Source organism: Podarcis melisellensis, assembly GCF_964234715.1.
Source record: "Podarcis melisellensis genome assembly, chromosome: 3".
Taxonomy (NCBI): Eukaryota; Metazoa; Chordata; class Lepidosauria; order Squamata; family Lacertidae; genus Podarcis; species Podarcis melisellensis.
In genome coordinates this window covers 108,200,464-108,216,869 of record NC_138530.1, presented here as the reverse complement: position 1 = coordinate 108,216,869, position 16,406 = coordinate 108,200,464, and the positions used below count along the sequence as shown (strand labels likewise).

At 42.3% G+C, this 16,406-nt stretch overlaps 1 protein-coding gene across 11 annotated transcripts in view; it reads left to right on the top strand.

Annotated features, from left to right (window-relative positions):
• PLCB4 (phospholipase C beta 4) overlaps positions 1–16,406 on the top strand; it is a 246,337-nt gene that overhangs the window by 218,514 nt on the left and 11,417 nt on the right. For all 11 annotated transcript variants that reach the window (XM_081905997.1, XM_081905989.1, XM_081905994.1 and 8 more), the window contains 8 exons: positions 3,020–3,224; positions 4,309–4,397; positions 6,353–6,503; positions 7,184–7,233; positions 8,494–8,559; positions 11,323–11,438; positions 13,284–13,359; positions 15,111–15,286. In XM_081905997.1, coding sequence (XP_081762123.1) covers positions 3,020–3,224; positions 4,309–4,397; positions 6,353–6,503; positions 7,184–7,233; positions 8,494–8,559; positions 11,323–11,438; positions 13,284–13,359; positions 15,111–15,286 — 929 coding nt within the window. The remainder of the gene's footprint in view (positions 1–3,019; positions 3,225–4,308; positions 4,398–6,352; positions 6,504–7,183; positions 7,234–8,493; positions 8,560–11,322; positions 11,439–13,283; positions 13,360–15,110; positions 15,287–16,406) is intronic.

The window sequence follows — 16,406 nt, the reverse complement described above, 5'->3', positions numbered from 1 at the left end:
CCTCCAGCTGTTTGGGGACTACAACTCCCATCATCCCTAGCTAACAGGACCAGTGGTCAGGGATGGTGGGAATTGTAGTCTCAGAACAGCTGGAGGGCCAAGTTTGGCCATCACTGCTCTAGGCAGTAGGTTTAGGCTTTGCCATAACATGAAGCTAATGCAAACTCTTAGCAGGTAATGTCTGGATTGTGTTTTATTGTCCTCCTGTTTCTATATAAAAAAAATAAAACTACTGCTGTTGTAATACATACTCTGTGTTGTCATTCCACTGTGAGATATTGGTAAGTTGTAACGTACAGTAGTATTTCTCAATGCTTATGTTGGATCAGTTTTGCTGCATTTAACCGTGTATTCGAGGTTGGATATTTCTGAATAGTTGATTTTGTCACAGTAAAAAAAAGTCCACTGAATGTGGATCATCTAACAGCCTGTTCCTATAGGGCCATTGAAGGCTTCAAGCAATATTGCAGACTGCCATAAATACAATGTAATATTGTCCTTAGTTAGGTGGCCAGGAGATGGGACATTTGGCTCAATCATATAAGACAAATACGGCATCTAAGACCTGTGGAGTGGATATTTTCCATTATCTTCCTCCTAAAGCCTTTATTAATCATGGCTGCCTCAACATTTGTTGTGCATTAATTTGCACTTATTGCTAAGTCTCCCAGAGGCCCGTTTTCAGGTAGAGGCAAGATATATATATATTTAATAAATGTAATAAAATCTCATTCCATTGTGGTTCACAAAGGCAGTTTTCTTCCTGGGCCTATTCTGAACGTGCTATTGCAAAATATTTTTTGAGGCAGGGAATCATTGCTGGCGGGATTCCTTTTGTGGATTGCTAATTAACAAGATTTGGCATGCTAGTCTACTTTTGCTCTTCTTAATTTGGATCTGCATGTAAGTCATGAGTCTAGCAGTGAAACCTGTCAGTGTTTGTAAAAAGCAAAAAAAAAAAAAAAGAAAGAAGGAAAGGGTTATGACCTCCCTTTGTCTCCTCAGCCTGGTCCTTGGACCCTTGTCAGCACAAAAGAGTCCACGAGAATATCCTTGCAGAGTTTTATTCTTAAAGGTCTTTGTGCAAAACTGTACACACCAACACTAACTAACCAGTTTTCACTAACCAACCAACCAACCCCAGCCCAGCTAACATTTCTCACTATATATATACACAACCTGGTGCAGGCTGCTGACTCGACTCATGCTGACCTAGCTTTATTCGCATTAAAGAAACAGCGGCCATTTTAGCCGTGACAAAACCAACTGAAAACTACATTGTTTTCAATTTCCACCCCAGTTTGGGAAACTGATGGACCTGTTTCCATTTAGCTTCTCTCTATTCACAACTGATACTGATGCAAGTTAGCCAAATGGAGCAGAAGTTATTATTAATAAGAATGCACACATACAGAGAGTCCTCACCGTTAATTGTTTCTAGCTGAAGTCATATTCTCAACTGGTAGTGGGAGAGAGTTTAGTATGAAGCCCCTATTATTACTGCAAGATCCTAATAACAGGAAGTGGAGGAGCAGCCATCAGACTTCTCACAGCAGGTCTTTACCAGTAGCAGATGGTAGAGCCTTGATTGGAGACTATTCAGTACGCTATTTGCTAATGAACACACACACACACAGCACACACATTCTTTCCCCGTCTGTGACTTTGCAGTGGTTCCTGCTGGATTATCCAAACCAAATACGCAGGCAAGCACCTATCCTCTTACATGTTCCTAACCAGCTAGGTCTATTTTCTCCTTGTGGTGAAATTATTCTGAGCTGCCTAAGGGCCAACTAACACCAGAAATCAAGAGAATAAACACAATGATAGACACCAGACACACAGGCTTGTGAATCGATTGCAGTGGGAGAACTGCCAAGGCTCTGACAATGGACAGAGACTGACTAGAGCAATCAACAGGTAGACAAAGCTGAGTGGTCCTTCGAGTGTGGAACTTATTGACAGATTGTGGATAGAGTTGGTCAAGCAACTGAACCACAAAATTGGAAAGTCCTTTACCAGGTGTCCTTGGCTAGCATCAGAAGACACCAAAACTCTCAGGAACATTGATGGCTGTGCACTGATCACATGACCTATATCTGAAAGATAGAGGACCCGTTTTGCTTTCTTTAAGCAGTCCTCAAAAGCAGAAAAGCCTATTCAAATCAAACTTTGCAAGGTGGCTGATAAATTTCTATTGTTGAGACGTATATATAGAAAAGGGCTTGTTTCTCTCACACACATAGCAGTGTAACATACTCCGTTAGGGGGCCACTTACATTGCAGTCTTTCAGGGCAGTACCTCTATAAATGAAGATTGCAAAGTAACCACTTCACACATTTCTAGGCATTCCAGAATTGATTCTGATGCCTCTGCAGATGCAGCCTTTAATAGGAAGGTGCTGTGAAAATATAGTGGAATGATTGAATTCTCCTACCTTGAATGATACTGCTCTTGGGTATCCTCAAGTAAATTCTTCTTCCCCTCCAAGAGAGAGAGAGAGAGAGAGAGAGAGAGAGAGAGAGATTGGACCTACTGAGAAATTTCATTTGTTATGGCGATGAGAGAACTATTTACTTTGACTAAGTTCTTAGGGTGAAAAGTGTAGAAGTGGTTATTCCCTAATTAGGGCCCTATGAAGGCCTCCTAACGTTTCACTTTTTTTGTCCCCTTTGGTGGTGACAATGCTGATCTTGTATTTAGTGTTTTTATGTATGTGTTTTTAAGAGATTGATATTTTTAGATTGCTTATATATATTTGAGCAAGAAGTGGGAGAGCTCCTCTGCTTTGAAGCTCTTTTCATGGCCATCACTCCCACTGTTTGTATGCTCTTGTTTAAATTTAATACACAGCACCTCGAAATGTACTTCTGGTATGGACCCTATTATTGCGGAGGTTAAATCAGGCAGCACTTCTCTCACATGACTGCATTAGAATGGACAGGATTCCTGGATTCCTTCAAATTGCAGGCCGTGTCCTCTTGCGATGATCAATAACCAACTTTGCACACTTCTTAGGTCATTCTGCCAGACCTTGCAGTCTTGAGGATAGCTGTTTATGATGACAACAACAAACTGATTGGCCAAAGGATCCTGCCTCTGGATGGTCTTCAGGCAGGTTACAGACATATTTCTCTTCGAAACGAAGGCAATAAACCATTATCTCTGCCAACCGTCTTCTGCAACATTGTACTCAAAACTTACGTGCCTGATGGCTTTGGAGGTAAAAAAATCAAATTGTTGATGGAAACTGAGGGTTTGGGTATGCAAGAATTAAGAATATACTTGAAGAGGATTCTCACAGTCCTAAAGATCCTAAACATTTCTTAGTGTTAACATAAAACAATGGGTGCAAAAACATTGTGATTAGATGCAAACTAAGCTATTTTCATTTAGGTCCCTTTGAAATCTATGTGAAAAATGAATAATGATTAACTTGAAATCAATGGAACTTAAATGCAACTAGCTTAGGGTGCAGCCAATCCTGTGCATTTAAATGGTTGTTCAAATATATAGTCTTGGGTCCATCCTAAGACTCATAGTCTTGGAACGGTTTGTGTCTTCAACTACTATCTAATGCTTTAGGCATCATTCTTCATCCCACTCACCTCGGAGTAGGCCCCATTAAATTCAATATAATTTACTTCTGGGTAGACATGGTTTGAATTGCACTGTTAATATAGAGGCCATGTGTGATCCCCAAAACCCATTTGTGATGCCCACAGATTTCCCCATTAATTCTGAGAGACGGACGTTTGGTTTGGATACCAATCCTAGATTACCTAGAGAGCACGGAACAGGTTTAGTTTCTACCTCGGTGGTGTCCCCAAGCAAAGCCAATTATTTTCTACTATAGAAATGAATGGCTTCCATTGAGTTGCATGGAAATAGTACAGTTCTTGTGGGGACAGGTGGGACAATGTTGCAGTGAAGGTGAAACGTGCCTGTTGTTCTTCCTGCTGGCTTGCCAACCACCACTAACAGGTGAGAGCTGAATGCAGGGTGAGACCAAAGGTGGACAAACCCCAGAAGGAGCACAGTGTGTCCCCCTAACCCCTCCCTTAACATCCCACACACCTCTGGGTTATAGCCATACAAAATGATGGTGCAGTCCTTCCTCCCATTGGGAGAATGGATGTATGCTTTTGCACTTCCTCCCAAGGATAGTGTGGCTCTCCACTTGATTAGTCCATGATGAAGAGGTCGTTAGTTTCTGACAAAATGAGTCTTCGTAGAAATTCCATGGCAAATGCTGAAGGGATCTGAAGTGGAAAATAGCTTGACTACTTACTTGAAATTTCTTTTAGACATTGTCGATGCCTTGTCAGATCCAAAGAAATTTTTATCCGTCATGGAGAAAAGAGCAGACCAGATGAGAGCTATGGGAATTGAAACAGTAAGTAGTAATTAACTGCGGGTATGAAAAAAGATTTGCATTTTTTACTTAAAGCCTCTCTGCCTGGGAGATTTAAAAGATGAGAATAACTGACAAGATTGGCCAACTTTTTATTTGCTAAATTTAGGTAAGCTCCACCATTACTATATGTTGGCCAGAGGTATAGGCTTACATTACTGTTTATAATAATTGCATTATTGTGCTTGTTTATATTTTGTAACAGTATATCCATGATGCTAAACTAGAGCATAGCAATGTGTAAGGTCACTTGTGGTAACTGAGAACGTCTTGCTTAACATTTGAAACGGAGATCTCATGCTTTCACCAATAAGTTGTTGACTATATTAAGATGAAATTTCCAGTGCACAACAATATTTTCTACCCCTGTTCTTTGGGCAGGAACATAAGATTCTTAAGGATTTCATTGCAACAGTACAGCCAGTGGTTTGCGTCTCTGTTGCTTAAATGTCATGCAAATGATGTGGAACCGTGAAAAAAACACACACAACTTTTGCAGTCCAAAATTGATTGCCAATTTTACCAAGAGTTTTGCTCTTAGCCCACAAAAATATCCATTTGGATATGGGCTGGAGGCTACAACTTACCCTATAGATACTAGCAGCTACACTTCCAGAACCAGAAGGGGGATTCCCTAGGCCACGGGCCATGCAGCTGTTTAAAGGGGGGTAAGCCACATCCCCTGGCCACCCAGATTGGCTGGCTGGGGGCCGCGACATGGCCGGGGACTCCCAGATGACACAGGAACTAAGGCCAGCCCCCGGCATGTGCGGAGACCACATGGTCTGACCGCAACATCGTCCCGGCAGCGCGGGAGTGGAGTGGTCTTCTTATACATTTAAAACATTTTCAGTTTCTATACATCTGGGACTACTTGGTCTCACCCCTGGTTTCCCATTTTTCTTTTTTGTTCTATTACATATAATTACATTTTTCGAGTCTATTTTATCTCTTTTTTAACCAGAAATCATATTGCATTATAAGTGTTATAACAATCCTGCTAACGTTTTTAAGTGTCTACAGTGGTCTTTAAGATACATTGGTACCTCAGGTTAAGTACTTAATTCATTCTGGAGGTCCGTTCTTAACCTGAAACTGTTCTTAACCTGAAGCACCTCTTTAGCTAATGGGGCCTCCCGCTGCCACCGCGCTGCCCGAGCACGATTTCTGTTCTCATCCTGAAGCAAAGTTCTTAACCCGAGGTACTATTTCTGGGTTAGCAGAGCCTGTAACCTGAAGTGTATGTAACCTGAAATGTTTGTAACCCGAGGTACCGCTGTATTCTATAAACTTTCCCCACTCTTGACTAAATTTTTTATCATCTTGGTGTCTGATCTTCACGGTCATACCTTCGTCATTTCGGCATAATCCATCATCTTGGTTATTTATTCTTTCTTTGGTTGGGACTTTCTCTTCCTTCCACTTTGGAGTGAGCAGCATTCTTGTGGCTGTTGTCGCATAGATAAATAGTCTTTTGGTGTTTCGTCTCCTGTTAGTCCTAATAAAAAAGCTTGCCCTTTTCACATCTTTGGAACTGGTGGCGCATGCCCTTCTGGCTTGCACTCTTTATAAAGACTTAAGGAATGAGATTATCAGCCCTCTCTTATTGTCCATTCCGGGTCACCCAACCACTGCCACAGTGTCCTTTCTCTTGGCAGATCAAGACAAGCAGGTGACAGCAAAGGTTGCAAGGTTTTTAGCTGGGGCAATCAGAATAAGATCCGCTATTTGACTATTGATTCAAAACCCTAAAATGTATTTTATATAATTGACTTTCTGTTCTTTGTATATCATATTGTTGTTTTATTGCTATGGCCGATGGCTGACGCAAATAAAGATTCATTCATTCATCTTCCAGTTTCCTTTGGCTAATATTATCCTTAAGTTCAGATTTGTCGGTGGTCTTTTTACAAGAAAAACCCCTTGTTTTCTTGCAGAGTGACATAGCCGATGTTCCCAACGATACCTCAAAGAACGACAAGAAAGGCAAAGCTAATAACCCCAAAGCAAACGTCACTCCTCAGACTAGTTCCGAACTTAGACCAAATACCACTTCTGGGGTAGGGCCTGGAATGGAAACTAAGAAAGGTAAACTCGCATCTGAAGGATTTCAAAGATTTCTCACTATATTCCATTTCTCCTGGAGAAATGAATGAAGGTGCTTCAGCAGAATGTGGTGGGGTGGATGGTTTTTAAATAGAGAGCATTTTCAGTGACGACACCCTACTTGTGGAATGATCTTCACACCTGGCTTGCCTAACTCCACCTGGTTCCCTGTAACCTCACTTATTGCAGTGAGGGAACCACCAGAAGGCCCTTGGCGCTGGACCTCAGTGTCAGGGCTGAACGATGGGGGTGGAGACGCTGCTTCAGGTATACTGGACTGAGGCCGTTTAGGGCTTTAAAGGTCAGCACCAACACTGTGAATTGTGCTCATAAACGTACTGGGATCCATTGTAACTGACTGAGCACCTTTTTTATTTTCCTAGAAATGTTCCTTTAAAAAACATGTTCAGTGCTTTTCATACCTTGAGCTCTATTGTTTTCCTCTTTGGAATAAATTCTAAAACACCCCAATAACTTAATTGGTCCTGGGTGGTGTACAAACACTAGAAATAAATATAGTTCGTATTAAGCAGGAGTGTAAAGCATATTTTACAGTAATCCACACACCTTTTCAGCAAGTCTAGATAGCTCAATTAAATGCTATTAGAATTACTGCTGCTGATATTAAAATGGTATCAATGCATTTGTTTTCTTTCTTTAAGGTATAGACCTTATTCCTCAAATAAAGATAGAGGACTTGAAGCAAATGAAGGTATGTGTATGCAAAAACCTAGCAAGATTTTCTAAAGCTTAGGGAACATAATACAGTGGTACCTCTGGTTATGAACTTAATTCGTTCCGGAGGTCCGTTCGTAACCTGAAACCGTTCTTAACCTGAGGTACCACATTTCTGTTCTCATTCTAGGGCAAAGTTCTTAACCCAAGGTACTATTTCTGGGTTAGCAGAGTCTGTAACCCGAGGTTTTGTAACCCGAGGTACTACTGTATGTTAAATTGTTTACCATGGGGTAAAATTGCCCTCGAAACTGAAACCTTGTGGAAGACTCAGCATGAATCAGAAGCCTATAATTCTCAAAAAACAGGCTTGCCTCTCTACCACAGGACTGCTTGCTTATTAGATCCTTAACCAAGAGGGTTTTTAACATTTTCATTGGCTTCTCTTTAGCCCCTTGAGAATTCCAAAGTCAATTAACATTATCGATACTCTCTGGAGTATCAAAAATCCATCCCACACTACACTGGGCCAAGTTTATCAGGAGTTATTAGAAACAGGAAACCTTCCTCTTTCCCTTCCCTCTGGGCATTTTCCTGATTGGTTTCTACCATACTATAAATTGGAAAATGGTAAGACATACAAGGAGGGATGCAGGTGATGCTGTGGGTTAAACCACAGAGCCTGGGACTTGCCGATCGGAAGGTGGGCGGTTTGAATCCCCACGACGGGGTGAGCTCCCGTTGCTCGGTCCCTGCTCCTGCCAACCTAGCTGTTCGAAAGCACGTCAAAGTGCAAGTAGATAAATAGGTATTGCTCTGGCGGGAAGGTAAACAACGTTTCCGTGCGCTGCTCTGGTTCGCCAGAAGTGGCTTACTCATGCTGGCCACATGACCTGGAAGCTGTCTGCGGACAAACGCCGGCTCCTCGGCCAGTAAAGTGAGATGAGCGCCACAACCCCAGAGTCGGCCACGACTGGACCAAATGGTCAGGGCTCCCTTTACCTTCACCTAAGACATACAAGGACTACTTGAACAAGCCAGTTGTCTCCACCCCCAGGTCTCCACCTCAGATTCCTCCGTACATTGGTCAGTAATATACACAACATGGTATTGTATGTCAGTTACCCAATGTTTAAACATGGTAATGCATTTATAACGTATCTTTTAAGTCAAGAGAAAAGTTTCTGGGTGCTGTTTTGTTTCTGGGTGCTGTTTTGTTTCTTGTGATTTCAGATGCATCCGAAGGGAAATTAATCCAAGTTTGTTTTTTGTTGTGTGTTTTTTTAATATGGGGCAGGCATACATAAAGCATTTGAAAAAACAGCAGAAAGAGCTCAATGCTTTGAAGAAGAGACATGCAAAGGTACGGGAATTTTCAAAGCAAGTTTTTAATAGAGTGTTTTGCGCTGTTTTTCTGTTTTGAGAGATGGAGTGGGAGAGCTGGGAAATGATTGGTTGTTTTGATCAGTTGCAAAATTGTTGGTTCAGATAACCCACTAAGGTTAATTATAACAGCTAAATGGAGCAGCATTTCCCAGCTCAAGCTGTGGGTCTCCATGTGTCTAGTGAATTGCCTCTGTCCCTCAACCTAAAGCACTTTTAAGTAGGTGAGGCTCAGTCACCATCTCAGAACTAGCTAAACCTACTTGCAAGTTTTCTTTTAAAAAAATAAACAAAATGTACTATGTAGCATAAAGTGTCATGATCTGTGTTCCTTCCTGGAATATGTTCTTTCCCCCTCCATGAGGAAAGGAAAATCTCCAGGAAGCAAACATGATGGCAAGAAGAGAATACATGGAATTTGTGGTGTTCCCCGCCCCCCAGATGTGATGTCATTCAGACACCTCCCACATTATATTGAGGTGATACTGTGATCCCTTCATGAGAACTATATGGCAAGAAACATGGCCTAAGAACTCACAATAATATTCGGAAGAAAACGCAAATAAATGAGGTCCTATAAAAATGATCTGGAACGATCTGGAGCTGAGGCTCTAATACTTTGGCCACCTCATGAGAAGAGAAGACTCCCTGGAAAAAACCCTGATGTTGGGAAAGATGGAGGGCACAAGGAGAAGAGGACGACAGAGGACGAGATAGTTGGACAGTGTTATTGAAGCTACCAGCATGAGTTTGACCAAACTGCAGGAGTGAGTGGAAGACAGGAGTGCCTGGCGTGCTCTGGTCCATGGGGGCACAAAGAGACGGACATGACTAAATGACTAAACAACAACAGCAAAATCCAAAAGAGGATTGCAGAGATCGGGATGGAAATAAATGTAGGAAGAGTTTCTACCTTTAGAACATGCCCGCCTCCCAAATTCTTTTTTTAAATTTCACAGTACCCACAGGAAAACAGAAAGCACAGCCCATGTACTCCTTCATCCAGAAAATGTTCAGAACTGCCCTTTATCCTTTTTCATCTCAGGTATTCCTTTAGTCGGGATTCTCTGTGGATGTCTAACTTTGTCAAAATTACATCCTCCTTCTTTCTCTAAGCAGTTGCTCTAATGTTCCTTAATCAGCATGTATATCCCTTGATAAAGCTGACAGCTTAATGATGCTGTTCAGATTCACTTTTCTTTGAAATCTCTCTGGAACAGCAATGTCTGAGCTTTGTTCCTAGCATAAATCATAGGCACTATGTGCGATTCGTTTCCCAGAAGTGTTGTCAACTTATTTTGGAATTCAGGTTTATATTTTAATACTTGAACTTCAAAGTGTTGGCCAACATTCACTTTCTCTCACATTAAAATGAGTGAGAAATTCTCCTTTGAGATTTTGTAAAGGACTCTGCATGGATTAAGTTATATGAAATGTGGCAGGAGTGCCTGGCGTGCTCTGGTCCATGAGGTCACGAAGAGTCGGACAAGACTAAACGACTAAACAACAACAACATATTATCATACAAAGATGTGTTATGAAGAGGCAACTGCAAACTGATTCATAATTAGTGACATCAAAAGTAACATCTTGGTGTCCTGCATTTCTGCTTCAATCTGAAATGTACAAATTGGCTAACATCAGCAACTAAAACTGAAATATACTCGGAGTCGAGAGTGGATTTCATGTTCTTTATTCAGCTCATAGTGGTGAAGAGGAGGAATGGAAGTTCCCCCAGAATGTCTGCTTTATATACATTATTTACACAATGGACCCCACGTGATTGGCTAATTCCAGGATTCACCTGTAGGCCAATCAGGTTGCGGATTCACTTCCAGCTGGAGCTGGATTGGGTGGCTCCTGTGGACCAATCAGACTGCTGCATTCTGGACCCTATTGTTCTAGGACCAATCAGACTGCTGCATTCTGAATCCTATTCAACTCAGTTGAAAAACCAAAAGCAATGAGGGTTTTTAAAGGGACGTAAAACAAGACAGAGAATACTTGGCATAAAAATCATGGATGGACTGATATTGGTATATAGTACCCCCAGTGTGTACAGCATTTTACACACTACAAGAGGAAAAGGGAAGGAATATGAGGGCAGGACTAAACAGAGGAAGTTATTTACACATAGATGGGCTTAGTAACAGGTCTGATTATAATAGAGCATTGGAGCTATGGGACCAAATGTCTGGTGAAATAAAAGGTAAAGGTATTCATACAGTGTCCAAGCACCATCAAATATAACAGTACCTAGAACCAAGAGTTGGACACAGGTGGCGCTGTGGTCTAAACCACAGAGCCTAGGGCTTGCTGATCAGAAGGTCGGCAGTTCAAATCCCCACAACGGGGTGAGCTCCCGTTGCTCGGTCCCTGCTCCTGCCAACCTAGCGGTTCGAAAGCACATCAAAGTGCAAGTAGATAAATAGGTACCGCTCCAGCGGGAAGGTAAACGGTGTTTCCGTGCGCTGCTCTGGTTCACCAGAAGCGGCTTAAGTCATGCTGGCCACATGACCAGGAAGCTGTACGCCGGCTCCCTTGGCCAATAAAGCAAGATGAGCGCTGCAACCCCAGAGTCGGCCACGACTGGACCTAATGGTCAGGGGTCCCTTTACCTTTACCTTTACCTAGAAGCAGGAGTGGGTTTTTTCTGACCTTCATATTTATATGCTGTGATACACACAGAAATGCCTAATAACCCAAACTCCAGACTAACATGCCATTTCTCCCCCTGCTGCAGGAACACTGTGTCATGCAGAAGTTACATTGCACACAAGTTGACAAAATAGTAGCACATTACGACAAAGAAAAGTTAGCTTATGAGAAAATCCTCGAGAAAGCAATCAAGAAAAAAGGGTAAGGTCTTTTGGAAATGTTGGTGCTTGTTCATTTTTAGGATGTATCTCCTGCATCGGAGAGCCTGATGAAGTTAGATACCTAAGTGTATTAATGATTCTATCCTTTTGCTCCATTGGCAGCTTAAGCTATATCTGTGTAGGGAGTTTGGTATGGGAAGTTGGAAGCTGAGAATGAGGCATGCCAGTTTGGCTTGGAGCCTAAGGCCCTTGAGATGCTCACTGATGCAAGGCTTGTTCCCAGAACAGTCATTACAACTTTTAGAGGGCTGCGCTACCCCAATGAGGACATGGAACAGTTGCCTTCAGTAGAAGGCTCCAGGGATGGTGCCATCTCCTTGTCTCCAGCCTCCATTTTTTAGGCCTAGTTGTCACTGAGATGCTCAAGCCAATCTGGGCTGTAGCACTTCAGATTGCAGCTGGATAATTGTGTGGAGGAAGGAGAGAAACTCAAAACCACTTGATTCTCTCTAAAAACATTTTAAATTTTGTAAACCCAAAGCCTTGCTATTAGAACTTTGTGGTTGTACGACAGCAAGAGGAATTACCGTATTTTTTGCTCTATAAGACGCACCAGACCATAAGACGCACCTAGTTTTTGGAGGAGGAAAACAAGAAAAAATATATTCTGAATTTCAGAAGCCAGAACAGCAAGAGGGATCGCTGCATTCACTCCATAAGACGCACACACATTTCCCCTTACTTTTTAGGAGGGAAAAAGTGAGTCTTATAGAGCAAAAATACGGTAAATGTACAAATCCACAAACACAAATTTCCAATTCAGAACAAATGCTGACTGCAGCAATAATGAAATTGCTCTTCCCAGTCCTCCACTTCCATTGAATTGGGGGCAGCCATTTTGATTCTGTATCAGAGATTGCAATTGAACCCAGAGCCAGTTTTGGAATAGACTTACAATTCCAGTGCTGGTGGACTTCTTACCTTTCCCTTTTGCCCTTCTTTTGTTTTGTACACGTTCCCCTTCCCCTGTTCCCCTTTGCTTGCTGAAACTCACAGCATGAATGTTACATGTAGTTTGTTAGATTTCTCAAGGAGATGCACAGCTGCTACCTCCATGCAGTCACCATAGGGTCTCATGTGGCCTAATTGTCACTTAGATATCACACTCAAGCAAATGTCAGCTGGGATAGCTCAGTTGGCTAGAGCATGGTGTTGATAAATGCCAAGGTTGCAGCTTTGATCCCCGTATGGGACAGCTGCATATTCCTATATTGCAGGGGTTGGGTGAGAAAATCCTCAGGGTCCCTTTGAACTCTGAGGCTATGGCAAAAATATGGGATTAGAATTGAAAATAAAAACTCTGTGTCATGTTCAGTCTCTCTTATACACACATACACACAAATACTGTAATGTATAGTCAGACATCTTCCATGTCCTCTCTAAAAAATTTGGGTGTCCCTTTCTTACTGGTGGGGCAGATAAACATGATGTGTGTACAAAGCATGGCCACAATCTTAACTCAACTTACCTGGGAGTAAGCCCCATTGAATTCAGTAGGGCATACTTCTCAGCTGACATGGTTAGGCCTACTAGCGATTGCCCTGACAGTGTAGCCTAGTGGTCTTCCTCCCCTTCCTTCTTTTGCAACCACAGTGAGCATCCAAACTGCAGATGTGATGGCGCCTCTGACAAACCCATGGGCGGGAGCTGGGATTGCAGCCTTATAGGCCAGTAAGCCAACAGCATATGAAGTATGGCTGGTGGGTGAAAAGGAATAATATTATTCAGATATCATTTGATATTTTGTTGTTTTCCACAGTTGACTAGGATGTTTTGATATGTGACTCTTGTCATGACATTTCCCTACTTGTCTGTTTTTTTCCAGAGGAAATAATTGCCTTGAGGTGAAGAAAGAAATAGAAGATAAAATTCAGATACTAACATCAGATCACAAATCTAAGGTAAGAGAAGAACTGGGCATTTTGACAGTGCATTCTATCACGTGAAGGTCTTCTGCGTAGATAGGTGCTCCCAGAAGCAGCAGAGAACGTGCTCCTGCAGCAGGGAGTTGAAAGAAAGACTGGAGGTCCGCTCAGAGTTGGGTGAATCAAGCCACAATTTTTATGGAATTGAGTAGCTTCCAACCCTTCTGTGGTCTAGGCTGCTTCTCCTTTCCATTGGGGGAACTTGGGAGGAAGGATATCATAAGGCAAATGGATTATTTCTTCCCTTAGGAGTTACCAGTTTTAAGGTATCCCATTTCTACTGATCGGGGTTCTGCAAACCTCTTAAGGAAGACCCTTCCTGAAGAGGTTTGTGCAGGTGCTCTGAATAGAATTTTGGTGGCTTTTTGCTTTAAAACATCCTTGCATTGACTTGGATCCCAACTTGTCAGCAGCTGAAGGGGATACTTCCAGAAAAGAGGAGGAGATCGTTCACATTTATTCCCTCCCTTCTCCCTTGCAGCCCTCTGTGGCTTCTGAAAATCTGTGTCAGGGGACTGTGGAAGAGAAAACTGCGTAGGAGGGAAAACTGTGTTCTGCTGGGTGAAAAAGGAGTTGGCAAACATCTCCTTTCCACTAATGGAAGCCTCCATTGGATTTGAGTCCTTTCTTTGAATGTAGGGTAACTCGGGACCCATGGTACTGTTAACAAGGGTTTTAGTGTTTGTTTTTCATTTCTGTGAATATTAGAGGCATAAGCAACACAGGGATCCCTCTTAGGTCTTTCCGACTTGATGAGAAACCTGTAGCTTTAAAATTGTCGTATACTTATAAATGCAGGGTTCTGCTGGTGGATTTGTGCAAGAAGAAAATGCTTCCTCTCCTGCTGTTTGAGGCATCTGGCTTTTACTGAACCCACCCACTGCATCCTTTTATGCCATATCCCAGACTGTTTCAGAGAATCCCTTGAGTTTCAGGAGTGGATTTTTGGAGAGCATTGGGTAGGAGAGGATTGATGAAATTGACTTCTCGGCTTTGCATAAGCAGAAGCTGGGGAGATGGAGGGAGAAACACCTTTGGATAATATAGTTTTTTATATAAACTCATTGTGGAAGGAAGCATTACAAAGTATTTATATCCTTAGAAATATAGATACCTTGCTAGACTATCCTAAAAGGGTAAAAAGGTAAAGGACCCCTGGACGGTTACAGTCAAAGGTGACTATGGGGTTGCGGTGCTCATCTCGCTTTCAGGCCAAGGGAGCTGGTGTTTGTCCACAGACAGCTTTCTGGGTCATGTGGCCAGCATGACTAAACTGCTTCTGGTGCAACGGAACACAGTGACAGAAACCAGAGCACACGGAAATGCTGTTTACCTTCCTGCCGTAGTGGTACCTATTTATCTACTTGCACTAGCGTGCTTTCAAACTGCTAGGTTGGCAGAAGCAACGGGAGCTCATCCCATGGCGGGGATTTGAACTGCCGACCTTCCAGTCAGCAAGCCCAAGAGGCTCAGTGGTTTAGACCACAGCGCCATCCACGTCCATGTTCTACCTGTAATCTACATTCACACTGGATCGTATAATAGGTGTGGGGATTTTTTGGGGGGGGTGCTTCTTGTCTTGATAATGCAGAGTAGTTGCATGGCAACGTCTGATTTATGTTATACAATTGCTTTTCTGCATGCATATGTATGCTAATGGTTTCCAAAACCACCTGCAGAATAGTCCTCTTGACAGCCTGTCTGATGCAGTCCTCTTTTGCTAAAAGGTAAAAGAAATTGTGGCACAGCACACAAAAGAGTGGTCCGAGATGATCAACACCCACAGTGCCGAAGAGCAAGAGATGCGTGATTTCCATCTGAGCCAGCAGTGTGAGTTACTAAAGAAGCTGCTAATTAATGCCCATGAGCAGCAGACCCAGCAATTGAAGCTTTCGCATGACAGGTAAGCATGTTGGTGCTCCCATTCAGACAGAGGGGGCCTCCGAGCCTGGGAGCTGATTTGGTTCATTTTACAAAACTGCAAAATCATAGCAGGAAGCAATCCTGTGCAGACTTCACTATGCAGTTTTATATAAGCAACCTGGCAGACTGGGAACACCAAATAAACTACTTTTTGATGTCAGAGGTTGAAGAAAATCTGCCTTGTTCAGAATCAGCTTTAAAAGTAGTATTTTTAAATGCTCGCCATCTTTCTTGTTGTACCATGGTGGAGGAGAATCAAACCCCCTCTGTTTTCTTGGATTTATTCTTTCAGGGGGTTGCTACTGAAATTTGACATTTTCTTTACATTCAGTTTGATACTCTGCTTCTGCAATTAAGCTCTTCCCAACCCAAATCCTGGAACCTGCAAAACATCTCTGAAATATCTTTCATGAATATTTGTGCAGCTAGTTCATTTAGTAGCCTCATGTAACGACTGTGCAAGTTATGAAGCATTGATGACACTAAGCTAATCCAAGAATGTAATTTGTCCTTAATAAAATAGAAAAGAAGATGCATGTTAGCAATTCACTGCTCTAATGAGTTGTCTGATTTTTATCAAACATCTACAATCCTCAGATTATACTTCTATAATTTGTACACATTATTTTCATGATATTTTCAGTTATGAATTTGTTTGCATGTATACTCACACATGAATGCGCACACAGTTGCAGATAAAGGGGTGAAATCCATTATAGCAGGCCTCCACTCATTTAACGTAGCTCCTCATTCCTCCTTTTCTTCCTACATCCCATGAAGTCTGCTCTGAAGCATTGGCAAACTTGAAAACATTAGTTCATCTGCTTTCTTCCTCACACCAACGTTTAGGGTTGCTCTGCGATTTTTCTATATCCTTAATGTTCCGTGGGAATAGTGTGAAGCTGGTGCAGGATTAAACCCTGTCCTCCCACCCATCAACCAGCAATTTCAAGTGATGGGCAGGTGATGTGATTTGTGGAAAATGGCCTTGTAGGCCAAATTGGACCCTTTGGCAGGTCAAGATTGACTCACGGGTTCACTATTCCTGATTTATAGAATTATGGTAAGTTATGATGGAAAGCCCTTGATCTGGAAACCAA